This window comes from Octodon degus, unplaced genomic scaffold (genome assembly GCF_000260255.1).
Source record: "Octodon degus isolate 3935 unplaced genomic scaffold, OctDeg1.0 scaffold00027, whole genome shotgun sequence".
Lineage (NCBI taxonomy): Eukaryota > Metazoa > Chordata > Mammalia > Rodentia > Octodontidae > Octodon > Octodon degus.
This window is the reverse complement of record NW_004524603.1, coordinates 5,564,199-5,580,703: the sequence shown is the minus strand read 5'-3', so window position 1 is coordinate 5,580,703 and position 16,505 is coordinate 5,564,199. Positions and strand designations below refer to the sequence as shown.

Genomic DNA, 16,505 nt, shown 5'->3' with positions numbered 1-16,505 from the left:
CCCCCCCGTGGGCTGAGTTGGACACACACACACAAATTAAAAAAAAAAAAGAAAAAACAAAAACAAAATGGTAGAAGTGAGTAAAAGTGCTGGAACTGCTGCTAGCGAAGGCATTTTTTCTCCAAAGCTGATTGGTACATTTCAGATCTACATAATGATCACATTCACAAGAGAGAATCCGTACCTGTGTGGGATACAGGTCGCCCCCCACCAACCAGAAATGCATTTAAAAAGCCCATTCACACACCTGGAAGGCCAGCACTCGGAAGGCGGAGGCAGGAGGGTGGAGGGTTAGCGCCCAGCCTGGGCTGTGAGGGCTGCTGTCACGTCTCCCCCTCTTTCCTGCCAAGTTGGTGAGGAATCGTGCCCTGTGCTGCAGTACCCTTAATTTTTTTTATGAATTAATTTTTTGACACTGAGTCTCCTGCACATTCCACTTTGGCCTTAAACTCACAGCTAGTGAGACCCTGTAACAACCAAGTATATTTAAAAAAAAAAAAAAAGCGGTCTCCCTGCCTCAGCCTCCTCAGTGCTGGAATCGTAGGTGTACACCACCACACCTGGCTGGGGTCATGGTTTTATTTATTTATTTTTTTAATTTTATTTATTTATTTATTCATTGTGTGTGTGTGGCCAGCTCAGCCCACCAGGGGGCGCGGCTCGCTGGCATGTGGTGCTGGGGGATTGAACCGCGGTCCCTGTGCTTTGCCAAGCTTGTTCCGAGTAGGTGCTTTAGACCACTGAGCCATCTCTCCAGCCCGGGGGTCATGGTTTTAAATGGCACTTCTGCTTCTGGAGTTATGGCGGCCAGCATGAGGGCAGGGCAAGGGAGAGCACAGGGAGGACCCTGTAGGATGGGGCTTGTGTAGTCGGGGAGCAGCTGCTGGCCACCAGGAGGGTGGACGTGGGTTGAGAATTTAGAGGTGGAGTGTTCCCCTCAGCTGGTGAGGAGGACCATGTCCTCTCCTGGGCTGTTTTCCCGGGCCGCCTGCCTGTCCAGGGACAGAGCCTGCAGGCCGCTTCAGCCTTGGGGGGGCTTGGGATGCCTCTCACTATCCTGGGCCCTGTGACACACTGGGTGGCCCCTGCGAGTTAAGGAGGCCCTGCTAGTGCTCGTCCCCACCCCCGCCCCCCCCCCCAGCTTCTGGGACTGCGGGAAGATGTTTTGCTGCCACCTTGTGGGCAAGAAGAGTCTGATGCATCTTGGAGGCCAGCTTGGCTCTGGGACCACAGACCACTGAAGCAACCTGTGACCTTTCTCTGCAGTCATTCTCTAGCGCTGGCCTCCCAAGAAAGCTGGTCCTTTCTCAGCCCACTGCCAGCTTCCTGTGCGCTGTGTGGCCACAGCAGGCACAGCCCAGAATTTATCAGGGCATCAGCCAGCAAATACTGGGCGGGTACCTGGTACCAGGCCCTGTGGGCTTCCTGGGGCAGAGCTGCCCTTCCTGCTTTGTCACCATAGGACACAGTCTTTCATGTCCCTGTCCCTATCCACCCACCCAGGGGCCTTCTCTTTGTGCATAGTGACCCCTAGGCCCCCTAAGGCTCTAGATGTGCCTGTGTGTGACTCAGCCAGCTGTTGGGCACATCTGGAGCCAGCCCTCTCACAACCCGCTGGGACTCAGGGAAGGAGGGGCTCCTGCTGCCCAGCCTCTTTTACCAGGGATTGAACTCAGGTCCTTGCACTTGCCAGGCAAGCGCTTATTCTACTGAGCCATCTCCCTGGCCTTGCTGCCCAGCTTCTGCACTGCCTGTCCAGCAGAGGTGGGCTTCTTGCTGCCCCAGAACCTGCACCCAGGCACCTGTGAGAGTGTTAATCTTGAATTCCTTGGAAACAAACCTCCACAGAGGCATCCAGGCAGTAGGAAGAAGTGTAGTGTACTTGGTGGTGCTTCCAACAGCCTGAGCTAGCCTAGTTGTTTGGGTCTGTAGCCCCTGTCTGCTGTAGGGATTCCCAGCCTCCAGCCTTCTGTGCCCCCGGCCAAGGGGGTAGGGCCCGGTGGAATTCTGCAGCAGGATCTCATCAGATACAGGGGAGAAACCTTGTCTCTGGCCTGGGGCTCACCCCACACAAAACAGGTGTGTGCTTGCCACTTCCTTTGTCTTTCGGAACCCTTAGCTGACCTGATGTCCCAAGACAGGTAGTAAGCAGGTGCTGTGCCCCTTTCTCTGTAGATTCTCTGGTCTGGAACATTTTCTAGGGGAAAAGGAACTGGAGCAGGAGGATAGGTGAGGAAGAGAACAGTACAGCCTAGCAACCGACCTGCCCTGAGCTTTCCACCCAGACAGATTCTGTAGGCACAGGGTCCTCTGAGATTAAGTGACACTGGCTTTGGGGGACTGAGCATTGATGCCTGTCCTGGTTGTGTGTGTGTGTAAGTGTGTGTGTGTACACCTGTACATGTGTATGCAGGGTTTTGCGAATAGCATTGTAGAACTGGGGCTCTGTGTGTCAGTGCTAGGGATTGAACCTGGGGCCTTTGCACTGAGCTATGCCTCCTGGTCTTTTAGAAGGTTTTTTTTTTTTTTTTTTGGAGGCCCGAAATGCCTTTAGGGCATTTCTGGTTTGCTGTGTCTATCTGGGTTCAAACCACAGAAGCTTGAGCTTGAGGGCTTTGTTTCCGCAGGCACTTAAACACCTGAGCTACTGGGCAGGCCCCCTGCCTCCTGGTCTTTTAAAAAAAAATATTTTTTCTGTCTTTTTGAGACAGGGTCTCACTGTGCAGTTCAGGCTGCCTTGAACTCACTTTGTATCCCAGGCTGGTGTGAAACTCACTCCAATTCTGCTGCTCTGCCTCAGCCTCCCAAGTGCTGGGATTTCAGGTGTGCACCACCGCACCCAGCTCCTCCTGCTCTTTTCTTTGAGAGACAAGGTCTCACTAAGCTGCCTGGGCTGGGTTTAAACTTGCGATTCTCTTGCTGCAACCTCCCAGGGTGCTGGGATTATAGGCGTGCTCCACCATGCCTGGTTGGGCAGCTTTATTCTTTTGAGGAATAACCAGACAGACAAATAGCAGAGTCAGAGCAGTTTTCTTTCTGTAGCTCAGAAAGGCTGGCTGTCCTATACTTGGGAAATGTGAGTTGAGTTCAGGGTTGGGCTGTTCTCTCTGGGCTGCCTCAGGGCCCTGGGAAAGACTTCTATGGAGGTATCTATTACTGGGGAGCGTGCATCCTGGTCAGGAGGAAGCTGTCTGCCTGGACATTGGTAATAACTAGTTCCGTGAAAATGCAAGATGTCTGGAGATCCAGCCCGGGACTTGGGAGTTTCCAGCCCTTTAGAAGTCTGTGAGCACCTAGGTTGGGGCGTTCCTGCTTTCCCAGGCACCCCCCACTCCAGCCCCCTGAGGAATGTAGTTTATCTCCTGCTGCCTCTGAGGGGACCTGGAATGCTGAAGCTGCAAAGGACTCTGGGAGTTGATTTGGACTGGGGTGGAGGAAACCCTGGGAGCAAGGTCTCTTTCTAAGACCCAAGACCCTCATCCCTTGCTGCCCCCTAAACTGGTTTCTCCTGATCCATTTCTGTGGAAGACTGCTCATTCCTGCACTCTGGATTCTGAAAGCCAACCTTCTGGGGCCCGTGAGAGGGACGTGGACAGTGCCAGCTCAGTTCACTGTATAGCTCCTGACCTGTTCTGGGGGAGCCTGGATTTCATGGTGTCTGATGTAGCCCAGTCCCATGAACTCAGAAGGCACTGGAGTGTGGAGTGTTTCCTCGGGCAGCGTCAGGCCCCTGCGGGCACTGCCATCAGCTTGACAGAAGGGGAGGCCCAGCAAGCACTGGGGCAGCCACCAAAGACCTCAGCAGTGTTACCTGCCCAGAGCTGTGGTCCAGACCTGGAGGTTACCTGTGGGTTTTTCTATCTGTTGGAGAAGGGCACTTAACCCAAACCAAGCAGATGAGTATCTTCTCGATCTTCTGACCAACAAAGAGACACCACACCCTTGGTCATTAGCAGCCGTCCTAGCATCCAGTAACTCTCAGCCTCAGAGTATTTGGGCCAAATCCTGAGAGAGGATCACCTCTGTCAAACTCCCCACTTCACGGATGTCCAGCCATGGCCTCCTGAGTCCTAATACATCTGGCCTTGGCATCTGTGGTCCTTCTGGATTGCTCTTACTTCAGAGAAGGACCAAAATGGGGCCCACTGTGTGGTGTGCTCCAGAACTGTTATTTATTTGGCCTGCTTTTAATGATAGCTCCTCGCCTACCTGCCCAGTCTTAGGAGGAGCCCTGGGCTGGAATTTCCTGTTTTTTGAGGGCTCCCAGGCTGCCCAAGCAGGCCGGCCCCCTGAGCCACCGATCCTTGGTGTTCCAGGCCAGACTTGCTGCCTCTCTCTTGGGCTGGGCCGACTCCTGGCCCCTCCAGGTCTGGGCTTGCCGGCTGCTTTGGGGTGGAGGAGTCAGGGACTGGTTTGGCTCACACCAGGCGCCCAGAGGCCGGAGGTTCGTGCGCCCGGCTGCGGCCCCCGGCCCGGGCCCAGCCCCGCGCCCCTCGCCATGGGCCTGGCCCTTCTAGTCCACGGGCCCTGAGCATGGAGCGGGGCTGGCCGCCGCCGGGGGACAGCTGCAGAGGGGAGCGGCCCGCAGCCTGCCTCCGCGCCCAGAGCGTCAGCGAAGCTCTGGAACTGCACAGTGCCCTGGCCAGTTGTCCCGCCGCCACCCTGCAGGCCGCCCTGTGCGCCGCGCGTGACCAGCCAGCCCGGCCACGGAGCGTGTGCTCGCCCGGCCCGGGGCCTGCGCCCCCTGGGGCCCGTGGCCTGCTGCTCGGCCTCCTGCGCCCTCGCCTTGGGCGGCGGAGCTCCGCGTCCTCGGGGCAGCCTGGCTCCTCCGCGCCTAGCCCCGTGCTGGCTCGGCGCATCCGCTCCCCTGGAGAGCCAGCGCCGCGTCCCCGGCCCACCAGCATGACGTTCCTGGAGGTGAACCGTCTGGAGCTGGCAGCCGCTGAAGCATCCCCCAGCGCGGGCACGGGGACGGGCGTGGGGCTCGGACGCGCGGGCAGCTCGGGCTTTCTGCGCGGTGCGTCGCTCTGGAGCAGCCAGCGGTGGCAGGTGTTCCGCGGGGCGCGCGGCGCTGACAGCCCCCGGCGCGGCCTGTCTGCGCTCAGAAAGAGCTTCAGCTTCCGCCTGCGCCGCAGCCAGGAAATCCGGCGCTCGGAGTCGGGGCTGCTGGCCCGGCCACCCCGCGCACGCACCCGCAGCGATGGCGATACCAGCTCCCTGGGCGCCTTCTCTAGCCGCCGCGACCTGCTGGGTGCCGAGGCCCCGCGCGCCACGCCCGAGCCCGGTCGCCCCCGCGCCGCCGCCAGCCTCTGGAGGCTGCTCACCAGCCGCTTCCGCCGGAGGGAGCCCGCGTCCCCATGGGGCATCCGCGACCAGGGGCTGCGGGGCGCGCGGAGCGGTAAGGGGCTGCAGCGATCTGGGTGGGCTTGAGGGTGAACGTTGGCAGGAGACGGGGCTCGGTGGGAATCCAGGGAGCCAATCTGGTAGAGGTGTCGGGTGCCCAGGTGGCTGGGGCTTGCCCAAGTACCTTCAGTACCCATCGTTGCCTGGGTGCACTGCAGTGCCAATAGGAGGTGCCAACAGTCAAGGAGGACTCTGGCTTCAGCAGGTGATGGCACTGCCTTGGAGTAGGAGATGAGGAAGGGTCTGGGTTCCTCCCCTTTCATTGTGGGATACAGAATTGCAGTCAGGGAAGGAGGGAAAGACCCCCTCCCCACACACACCCGGTGGCTCTAGGCTGGCCGCACAGTTTCTTAGCCTGGGCTGAAATGGACCTCTGTAGCTGGGGCTGGGGACTGTGGTGGGCTGGGTGCTGATGATCACAGTGTACCAGTGCCCTTGCGGGGGTAGTGCCCGTGCCAGATCAGGACCAGCCCAGGCTTGGCCACCTCGTCTTGGCTGGCTGTTAGAAGAGGAACATAGAGGGAGAAGGGGACAGGTCTGGCTGTCACCTGAGGCTCCAGAGCTGGAAGCTTTCCCGAGGAAGGGCCCTGTGGTTCTTGGAGGGTAGAAAAAGGAGGGAGGCTGGAGCTGAGGCGGAGCTGGGGGAGGAGCCATGGGGATGCACTCCTGAGAAGCAGGGCCAGGTGAGGCTCCACCCCTTTTGCCAGGCTCAGGAATGTGGTGGGTAGCCCCACCCTGCCCCAGGAGCTGTCCCTACTTGCCAGAGGCTGGCCCGCCCCCCTGCCAGGGGCCTGTCCCTTTCTGGTCTGTCTGAGACATGATAGAGAGGCCTTTAGCCTTGGTGAGAGGCACCCAGCTCATGGCTGTGGGGGCCATTGCTTACCTGCCTGCTGCAGCATAAAGGACAGGAGGAATAGGCAGAGGCCAGAGAGGACTGGCCCCAGCCCACGCTTCTGTTCTGCAGATTGCCCTCACTGCGCCCCCCCCCCCATACTCTTCTGTTGTTCCTTAGGGAATGTGGGCTGAAATTTGGCGTTCTGCAGACTATGGTGCTGCCCTCTGGCCTTGGCTTATAGGGGACACTGGTGGCAGGAGTGGTGAGGCCAGGTATGTGTGCCCCTGGCACCCTGACAGGATGACTCTGTCTTCACAGACTCATTTGTGAACAGCCAGGAGTGGACCCTAAGCCGCTCGGTGCCAGAGCTTAAAGTGGTGAGTGGCCCCAGCGAGACTGGGGCACCCTCAGCTGGGTGGGCAAGGCTCCACGGGAGCCTTCCCCTTTGGGCTTGGCTCTCTCCTTAGCCCCTGGCTTCTTCCAGCCCCCTTCTCCTCCTGTCTACTGCGCACTGCCTTTGTGTTTTGAGGCAGAGTCTCACCATGCTGGGTTGGCCTTAAATTTGGTGGTGATCCCCCACTTTAGCCCCCTAAATTCTAGGATTATACAGGCATGCACCATGATGCGGGGGGGGGGGGTGCCTATGCCCTTTCCTCTCCCTGCAACCTGGACTTTCTTTTCCTCTGTGCCCCTGAGCTTTGCTCCTTCCTGTCCTCCTACAGGGCATAGTGGGGAACCTGTCCAGTGGGAAGTCAGCTCTGGTGCACCGCTATCTCACGGGAACTTACGTCCAAGAGGAGTCTCCAGAAGGTGAGTGCGCCTTGGGCCCCTTCCCTGCTGCAGTGTCTAAGGTGGCACCTGGGTCTCCTTTTTCTCCCTGGTCCTTTTGTCTCTTCCGTGTGGCTTTTGTTCTGCCTAGCTCCGGGGCCCCTGTCCAAGTTCGCTCCTGACCCTGTGCTTTGTCCTAGGTGGTCGGTTTAAGAAGGAGATTGTTGTAGACGGCCAGAGTTACCTGCTGCTGATTCGAGACGAAGGAGGCCCCCCAGAGCTCCAGGTGATGCTCCTGCTCTGGCCAGGCTGCCCTTGTGCCCCTCTCTGGAGGTTTCCAGTTGGGACTGGAGCAGGTTGTCTGTCTGGGGAGCAAGGCTGCCAGGATCTGCCATCCTCCCACCTGCCTGGCACTGGGATGTCCAGGCCCAGAGAGAGTGCTAACTGCCTGCTCTCCTCTAGTTTGCAGCGTGGGTAGATGCCGTGGTGTTTGTGTTCAGCCTGGAGGATGAGATCAGCTTCCAGACGGTATACAACTACTTCCTGCGGCTCTGCAGTTTCCGCAACGCCAGCGAGGTGCCCATGGTGCTGGTGGGCACACAGGGTGAGCCGGTGGGCAGTGGGGGCAGCAGGGAACCTCCATCCGCGCTAATGTGCCAGCAGTGATGGGCTCTCAGCCCCTCCTGTGTGTGACTGTAACCCAGGGCTGCCTACAGTAACTTTTCTCTGCTTTAGTCTGGCAGTCCGTGTACCCCAGATTCTTGTCCAGTTTTTCTCTTGTTTGTTTTATTTTTTATTTTTTTTTTTGGTGGAACCAGGGATTGAAGTCAGGCCCTTGTGCTTGCCAGGGAAGCACTTATTCCACTAAGCCGTTTCCCCGGCCCCCTTTGTTTTATGTTTTGAAACAGGGTCTCATTATGTAATTCAGGCTGGCCTTGAACTCACTATGTAGCCCAGGCTGCCTTAGAACCCTCTCCTCTTGCCTTAATCTCCTGAGTGCTGGGATTAAAGATGAGTGCTACCACACCCAGCTTTGTGTCCAATTTTTTTTTTTTTTTTTTTTTTCTTTTTTTTTTTTTTTTGTGGAACCGGGGATTGAACTCAGGCCCTTGCACTTGCCAGGGAAGTGCTTATTCTACTGAGCCATCTCCCCGGCCCCTGTGTCCAAAATTTTGGAGAGGAGTAAAATGACTCAGAAATTAAGTCACTGGCTCCAACGCCTAGACACTTTGGTTATTGGTATTCTGTAGTCCCATCGATCTTGCAAGACATATCTGTCCCCCAGCCCCTCCCAGCCAGCTGAGGGACCTTCCACTTCTCTAACAGATGCTATCAGTGCTGCCAACCCCCGGGTTATTGATGACAGCAGGGCCCGCAAACTGTCCACGGACCTGAAACGTTGCACCTACTACGAGACGTGCGCGACCTACGGGCTCAACGTGGAGCGAGTCTTCCAGGACGGTAACTTGGGCCCTGGTGCAGGGCGTAGGAGGGCTCCTGGGGCAGCAGTTGTGTGTTGTTAGAGGTAGCGTTGCACTGGGCATTCTCTTCTTCTCCCCAGTGGGTGTAATTGACTCTGTTGTCCTCTGCAGTGGCCCAGAAAGTGGTGGCCTTGCGGAAGAAACAGCAGCTGGCCATTGGGCCCTGCAAGTCTCTGCCCAACTCACCCAGCCACTCAGCCGTGTCCACCGCCTCCATCCCGGCCGTGCACATCAACCAGGTCCGGCCACCGCTCCCCGGTTCTGTCCGTTGTCTGTCCTGCATCATGAGCCTTGCATGCAGCTCTGGCTCCCACTGGCTCTGGCTTGGCTATGCCCCATGGTGACAGTCCCTCCTTGCCAGTTTCTACTCCCCCCAGTACTCTCTCCCAGTCGCTCACTAAGGATGTTCAAACAGCTGCTCTGGCAAGCACCGTGACAGCCGCCCCTTGGGCTGCTTCCTGTGGCAGCTGGATGTACTCAGTGAACATAGGAAGGAGAGAAGGTTCCTTTGGGCCTGCCCAATGCTGGTCCTTGGCCAGCCCGGCCCTCAGAGCATATGGCCTTGGAGAAAGGCAGCACTTGTCCCTGGAGGCGGTGAATGGCTAATGGTGTCACGAGGAGTTGTGGGGGCTTTGAAGCCAGGTCCTGCCCCTGCCCCCCTCCTGATACCGTGTGGATACCTGTCTACACCCAGGTCTGTTTCCAGGTCAGCTTTTAGCCCTTGGCACCTGGGCCAGGACTTGGTTCCGTGGCTTCATGCACCACTGTGCTATGCTCTATAGCAGGCCCTGGGCCATCCGCAGGTGGGCTCCATAGAGTGACCAGGCCAGCTGCCACTGTGCTGCCCAGTAACATCCTCAGTATGCTTCAGTTACCCCTCCTTTTTTTTTTTTTTAATTTTTATTTATTTGTGTGTGTGTGTGGCCAGCTCAGCCCACCAGGGGGCGGGGCTGGCTGGCATGTGGTGCTGGGGGATTGAACCGCGGTCCCTGTGCTTTGCTAAGCTTGTTCTAAGTAGGTGCTTTAGACCACTGAGCCATCTCACCAGCCCCAGTTACCCCTTCTTTATGGGCTTGTGAGCGGTGCAGCTTATGGGGAGAGAGAAGAGGAGGAGGAGGGGGAGGAGGGGAAGGGGGAGGAGGAGGAGGAAGAGGGGGGCCAGCTCTTGCTTAGCTAGCGGAGCAGCTGTGTCATCTACCCACTGACATGGTCAGGGGTTCTTGCAGGGAGGGTAGCTCTTGGGGGAACCCCAGGGAGGCTGTGGATTGGCTGAGGCCACACCCTGTGCTCCTTTGGGTTCAAAAGGGGTGCACACTCAGATAGGTGGGGTGTGGGTGTCTGGTGTCCTCTGCTGTCTCCCGAGTCCTGGAGCCTACGTTTTCGCATCCCATCTCCATTCCGTGAGCCTCGTCTCCCTGTCTGCTTTGTCTCTGTGCCTCACTCCTAGCACACTCATTGGCGGGAGCTCCTTTCTGCTCTCTGCCTCGGCATTCAAAGCATTTCCCCCTGCCACACACCTGCCTCAGATTCCCCGTACCTTGTGCCCAGCTCCAGTCTCCCAGCTCCCACTCGGCAGTGTCCTATATCCTACATGGATCCCTGGTTTTGGGGATCCAGCCAGCACCCACAGCTTGCACCTTGCCAGACTTTGTCCTGATTTCAGCCTGGTGGCCCTCACCTCTGGTGGCTCCCTGCCTGGCACAGGAGGCTAAGCCTTAGGCTACAGTGTCTCTGGAGGACAGCCCTGGTGTGCAGTGGTGACAGGGTTTGTCAGCCACAGGCCAGGCACCTGCGCTGCCCTCAGCTGCCCTCTCTGTCTCTAGGCCACGAATGGGGGCAGCAGCGCCTTCAGCGACTACTCCTCCTCGGTTCCCTCCACCCCCAGTATCAGCCAGCGGGAGCTGCGCATCGAGACCATCGCGGCTGCCTCCACCCCCACACCCATCCGCAAGCAGTCCAAGCGGCGCTCCAACATCTTCACGGTACGTGCCCTGCCCCCCACCCCGCCCCACTGCCTTGCAGCGGGCAGGGTGAGCGCCGAGCACCCACCCAGGAGTGCAGGGGCAGCCCTAGGTCAGGATGGTGCCACTGCAGCCTTCCTCTCTCTCAAACACAGACACACGTGGCTTCCAGAGGCTCCTGGCCGGGGTCCCCTGAATCTTGCAGACCCATCCTGTGAGCCCACCAGGGGCTTCTTCCCTTGGCTGCCTGCCCACAGCCCCGCCCCCAACCCCCTGTGCACATGCTCCCCCCCAGCCTCCTCCCCAGCCCCCAAGGTTTCTGTGTCAGCTGGCATGGATCTTGGGACACGTGGCCTAACTGCCCTGACCCCCTTTGATTCAACAGCTAATGAACCGGAGGCCGGAAGGCTGTTTGCCCAAGGCGACACAGAGGGTTAGCTGGCCGAGCTAGAGTCAGACCCAGGCCTCCCCATCCACCTTCCGGCTCTTTTTCCGTTACCCCACTGCCGAGGGGAACTCTCATGCTTCCCACCCACCGCTGTGATTGGTTTAACAAAGGCTTAGCCATCTTTTCCTGGGCTTCACCACGCTGCCTCGTACCTCCCGCTCAGGTTTGTCCTGTCTCCTTGTGAGCTCTTGCCCCTCCGCTCTTAGGCCCCTGCGCCTGCCATCTCTCCGCCCCAGTTCTTACACAATGTCCCCCACGCTCTGGTCCTCCTGCCAGGTCCTGGCTGGCCCTTTCTGGGAGCCTTGGCTGGACAGGTGGGAAGTGGCCCAGCCCTCCGCGTCATTCCATGCGCCTCTGTGAGAGCCAGGGCTTGGCCTTCCCCCAGCAGAGCCACTACCTGGCCTCACTCCTCCATCTTTGCCTCTGCCCCGCCCTGCATACCTCTCCCTGCCTCTGTCCACTCCTGCCCACCCTCCCACGTCCATCGCCGTCTGTGCCCACTGAGCTGATTGCTGCCGCTGCGCTAAGCCGGCCCCACAGCTTCTCGTTTCTGTTCTGTTCTCTCCATGGAGGTGGTGGCCACCTGCTTGTGTCCACACTTGCCTGTGTCACAGTGGCTGCCACCAGTGGCCCAGGCACTCTGCTTCCCAACACTGTGCCTCAGTCATCTGCTGCTTTGGTTCCATTCTTAACCTCCCGCTGGCTGGTTCAGCCCCCATGCAGGGCAGCCTCTGCCTCCCTCCTCCACCGCCATACCTGGCTGGCTCCATGGCCTGTGCTTGCCACAGCTCCTCCACTCCCATGTCTCTGCTGCCTGCCTGCCTCGACTGTGCTGCCCCCGTCCCTCGCTACGGCAAGCTCACGGCACGGCCTCCCCCGACCCCTGGCCCTTCCCTCCTCTCCATCTTCACAGTGGCGACCTTATTTTTCTTTCCATCGTCTCCATGGTGACTTCACTTGCACCATCCTCCCCAAGGCGGCCTGGAGGCTCATCCATCTCTGTGGGTACATCTTGGGGACTCCCCCATCATTGCTGTGGGAGCCACCTCTCTTGTCATTTTCCTTCCTGATGGAGTTAAACCTGCTTGGGGGGTGCCCTCCCCCGTGTCCTGCCTGGCTGTGGCTGGTGACCCCCATAATCCCATGCATTCATTTGTTGCCACTGTTATTCCGTTCCTGTCACCCTGGGGGAGGTGCCCTCTGGACTCACAGGGCTCCTCTGGCACTAGTGGCCTCCAGGTTGTACCCCACACCTGCAAGCAGCGGTTCTGCCTGGGACTCCGCTGGCTGTGGCCCACCCCCCATCCTCCTCCCTGGGCCAGAGGGGCAGAGGGCTGGGACTTGCTGATGTGGGGCTGCTGGATGGCCAGTTCCACTCAGTGGCACGTTGCCAGGTTTCCCCTCTGGTTGTGCCTCCTCACACGCTGCAGTTGCAGTCCTTGGTGCCCTGCCTGTGCCGCTGGGCCCCAGACCGCTGTGTAGTGAGCATTCCCCTCTGAGATGGGGTGTGGGCCCCATGTGACCAGCGGGTGCAGCTGCCGCCGCCGCCTCCTCCTCCTCCTCCTCCTCCTCCTCCTCCTCCTCCTCTCCTCCACCTCCTCCTCCTCTTCATCCCACTGCTGCCTCTCCCCAGGTGCCTGGGTCTCCGCCCTCACCGTGCTGACCAACTTGTGCGGGGCTTGAGTATAACTTGCCAAAATCTTTATTCTTTCGATATTTGCAGATATGTGCCACTGTTTCCAACTTTTCATCAACAAAAAGGCCTTTCCAACTCCTTCCAAATTAGAAGACCAGGTGGTGACACACAGCACCTCTGGACATTCCCCTGTGTGGGGCCAAGGCGGGCCGGGCCCTGGGACTGCTCTCAGATGAGAAGCGGGCCACCGAGCTCCCCGCTCCAGAGACCCACAAGAACCTTTGTAACTAACCCCACCCCCAGGGAAGGCTAGGAACGGAGCCCGCCTGCCCGAGCCAGGGGCTGCCAGGGACCGGGACAAGGCCCGGCCGGCCGGACGCTGCGCCAGGCTCCAGGCTCGCTGCATGGAGAAGAAGGGAGCTCGGCCCCATGCCGGCCTGGCCGGCCAGCGCTACAAGGCCCAGAGGGGCGGCCGCCCGCCCGCCCGCCCGCCACCCGCCGTGGGCCCAGCTGCTCTGGGGGGCGCTTTCCTGCCCCTCCCCTCCTCTGCTCCTTCCTGCATGGACTTCTGCGTTCCTGCTCCTGCTCCGGAAGCCGCCGCCACCGCCGCGCTTGCCTTGCCCCTTCTTTTCGGCCTCCCCTGTTTCCTAGGACCCGCGTTTGGGTGGACTGTGCCCCAGGAGCTTGGCAGGGCGCAGGGCCTCTTTCGGCCTCTCTCCTCTCTCTCTCCATCTACTGTGCCCCACGAGGGCCCGTGCCGCCACGTGCCGTGTGGTGTCTGTGCCACAGGCGGGCCACCTGCCCGCTCACTTCCGGACTTTGCTGTCCCGGTGGCCACCCTGTGCTCCCGGCTGGCCCTCAGCCCCACGGCCACCTCTCCTGCCCCTTCCCATCTCTTGCACCCTGGACCCCTGGGCTGTGTGGTCCTCACTCACGTGCCCCCTTCCTTCTCCTCCCCCTCCTCCCCCTCCTCCCCCTCCTCTTCCTCTTCCTCCTCCTCAGTATTTCATGTCCTTGCTCTCTTGTGAGGGGCGGGCCGGCTCAGTGACCTGTGCTGCTCTGTATGGTACCGTGTGTAAGAATAAACCCGTTGGAATACTCGTGGTCTCCATTCCTTCCCATCCCGCCGCCCCGGCCGGCCCAACCTCACCCATTGCTAGGGCTGCCCAGGAAGGGAGGAAGGCGGGAGGGCCAGGGCCTGCAAGAGGGCAGCTTCCTGCGGTGGCCCTGCACCTCTAATGTGCCACTTCTGTTCTTTTCCAGTCTCGCAAGGGGGCTGACCTGGACCGGGACAAGAAGGCTGCCGAGGGCAAGGTGGACAGCATCGGGAGCGGTCGGGCCATCCCAATCAAGCAGGTGCACACCGCCTCCTCTTGGGCCCAGGGAATGCTGGGGTGGGGATCTTTTTGGGGGGATTCATTTGTTTGAGACAGTGTCCCACTGTGTTCAAGCCAGCCACGAACTTGCAGTGCAGCCAAGGAGGGCTCCCCTCCATTGCCTGCATCCCAGGGATCAGAGCTCCTTCTGGTCAGGAGCTTGTGCTGTGTGACACCACAGTGCCGCCTGCTTGTCCCTCCTTGGTACCACTGGAGGGCAGCAGAGAGCCACCTGCTGTTCTCAGTCTGTAGCTCTGGGACCTGCTGGCTCTGGAGTTCAGCATGGGCCCAGAACTAGGGAGAAGCTGTGGTCAGAGCACCTGCGGAGCCTGCTGAGATGAGAATACTGAAGTCTGCTGTCACCTGTGGTGAGGTTGTAGTTGTATCAACAGGTGCCTCAGGTTAGTTTTTTGTCTTATTTTGAGAAAGGGTCTCACTGTGTAGCCCAGGCTGGCCTCCAACTTTTGGTGACCCTTTTGCCTTAGCCTCCCAAGTATGCCACCGTGCCTGGCTCTGTTAGCTTTTTCATCTGTTAGTTGAGATGCCACGCCCCGCTCACTCTGCTGGTCTCGTTCTCCTAGAGCTCATGTTGCGAGTCTGTAGTGGGGAAGACCCCCTACCGGTGGAGGCATCTTTATTCAGAGGTGGGGATGCGCAGCAAGGAATCCTGGGCTGCTGGTGTGGACAGGATAGTGTGAAGGGTGGTAAGGTGCCTGGGAGGTCGTGGTCAATCAGGGTGACAGTCTGTTTCCTGGAGCTGGCTTGGTAGTTGGAGAGGTCGTGTCTCCAGGACCCTGGGGCGGCCAGAGCACCAGAGCTCAAGTGTGTCAGGGGAAAGTCAGGGTCCCCGAGAGCCGATCAGGGAACCGGGCTTTGATCCAAGCCCTGGCTTTTTTCTACCTCATTCTCCCTTGAAGGGTCTGGCAAGGACACTGCTGTGCCCCTCCCTCGTCCTGTCCCTGTCCTGTGCATGCCCAGTGTTCGATCCCACATACAGCAGAGCCTCTTTCCACATCCTGTAGTCAAGCTGGTGACCTCTGCTGGGAGGTGGAGAGCTGGGGGGCACGTGAGGGGCAGCATGTGCTCCCTCAAAAAGTAAGCCTCCTGCCTGCCTGTGCCTTCCTGTCTGGGGTTCTTAGGGGCTGGCCGGTTTGTTCCTTGAGCCCCCCTGTGAACTTGCTCCCTGGGTTCTACCCTAGGGGCCAGGAGTCAGCTGGGTCTCTTGGGTGAATCTCAGGATAACCCAGCAGGTCCTTCCCACCGGGCGCCTTTTAGTTTCACTCCCCTGTATCCTCCCACCCCCAACGGTGTTGCTGCTTCCTTTGGGATATGTAGCTCCAGCCGGATCCAAATTGATCTGCCCTGTGTTTAGGGGCCAAGCCGGCCACCTCCCCTCCCAGCCCAATCCTGGGGCTTCTCCCCCACCTCCTTGCCCTGGTTGGGGGCTGTCCCAACCGCGGGATCCGCCAGGCCGTTCCGCCCTCCCCATTTCGCTCCTTCCCCTCCCCCCAGCTCCTGCTGGGAGTGGAGATTGCATTTCAGTTGCCATTTGCATTCCCAATCAATCCGGACTCCGCAATTAAGTCGGCTGGCGGAGCTGGGAGGAGGCGGCGGCGGGAACGGGTCCTCTGGGGGCTGTCGCCTCCGCACCGCTCCCATTCCGCCCCAGATTGCTTCCTGCTCTGCCGTGCGCAGCCGTCCGGCCAGGGAGGGAGTGGAACCCCGCGGCTTCTCCACCTCGGCTTCTCCACCTCTGGAAGGCGAGGCTGGAGGGGTGCGGGCAGCGGGGCAGGTGAGCGGTGGCCAGCGGCGTGGGCGCTGGCTGGTGCAGCTGCCCGCTTGTCTCTTCCCTCGCCCACACCCTAGGCTAACGAGTTTCATTATCAGTGTCGGTGCTCGCTTCTCCGGCTTCCGCCAAGAGGGTGCCAGGTGGAGAAAGGGGCGAGTTCGGGTGGAAAGGGCGCCCGTCCTCCCCGGCATCCCTGAGCCCCTCTCCAGCAGAGGAGGAGGTGGGCCTGCCTGCTGGGTCTGCACAGGGAAGGTCCTGGAGTCCCTGAGTCCCCGCCCCGTTCCTTGGAGCTAGGCTGGTTTGTTGCATGTTTTGCGCCAACTAGTGGCAGAAAGGGCATCAGAGCCAGCGTGTTGGCACAGGCCTGCAGTCCCAGCCCTGGGGGGGGGGGGGCTGAGCTGCCTAATTCATTCTCCTCTCCTCTCCCCTCCTCTCCCCTCCCCTCCCCTCCCCCTTTCCTTCTTCCTTTTTTTCTCTCACCTCTCCTCTCCTGCCTCTCTGTCTCTGTCTCTGTCTCTGTCTCTGTCTCTCTCTCCAGCATAGGCTGGCCCTTACTTTGGAATAATGTTTTTTGTTTTTTGTTTTTTTTTTGTTTTCTCGAATGCCTTCAGGGCACTTTTGGCCAGCGGGAGAGTTGTGAGGTTCGAACTCCAGCAACCTGAGGCTGACAGCTTTGTGGAAGCAGCCACTTAAAGGACTGAGCTAGGGCCAGGCCCCCGCTGGCCCTTACTTTGTAGCTCAGGCTGGTCTCAAACTTGCAATAACCTGCCATAGCCTCCCAAGTGCTGGGATTACATGCCTGGCTACC

The 16,505-nt window shown here is 59.4% G+C and overlaps 1 protein-coding gene across 6 annotated transcripts in view; it reads left to right on the top strand.

Annotated features, from left to right (window-relative positions):
- The window catches only part of Agap3 (ArfGAP with GTPase domain, ankyrin repeat and PH domain 3), a 43,347-nt gene that overhangs the window by 11,918 nt on the left and 14,924 nt on the right, over positions 1 to 16,505 (top strand). For 2 of the 6 annotated variants that reach the window (XM_023712904.1, XM_023712903.1), the window contains exons 1-2: positions 10,895 to 11,059; positions 13,796 to 13,888. In XM_023712904.1, coding sequence (XP_023568672.1) covers positions 10,970 to 11,059; positions 13,796 to 13,888 — 183 coding nt within the window. In that variant the 5' untranslated portion in view covers positions 10,895 to 10,969. Of the gene's footprint in view, positions 1 to 4,403; positions 5,399 to 6,556; positions 6,616 to 6,960; positions 7,049 to 7,206; positions 7,293 to 7,468; positions 7,611 to 8,332; positions 8,468 to 8,598; positions 8,727 to 10,310; positions 10,470 to 10,894; positions 11,060 to 12,619; positions 13,631 to 13,795; positions 13,889 to 16,505 lie in introns of those variants that run through there. The other 4 variants (XM_023712899.1, XM_023712902.1, XM_023712900.1 and 1 more) reach the window with 4 other exon arrangements.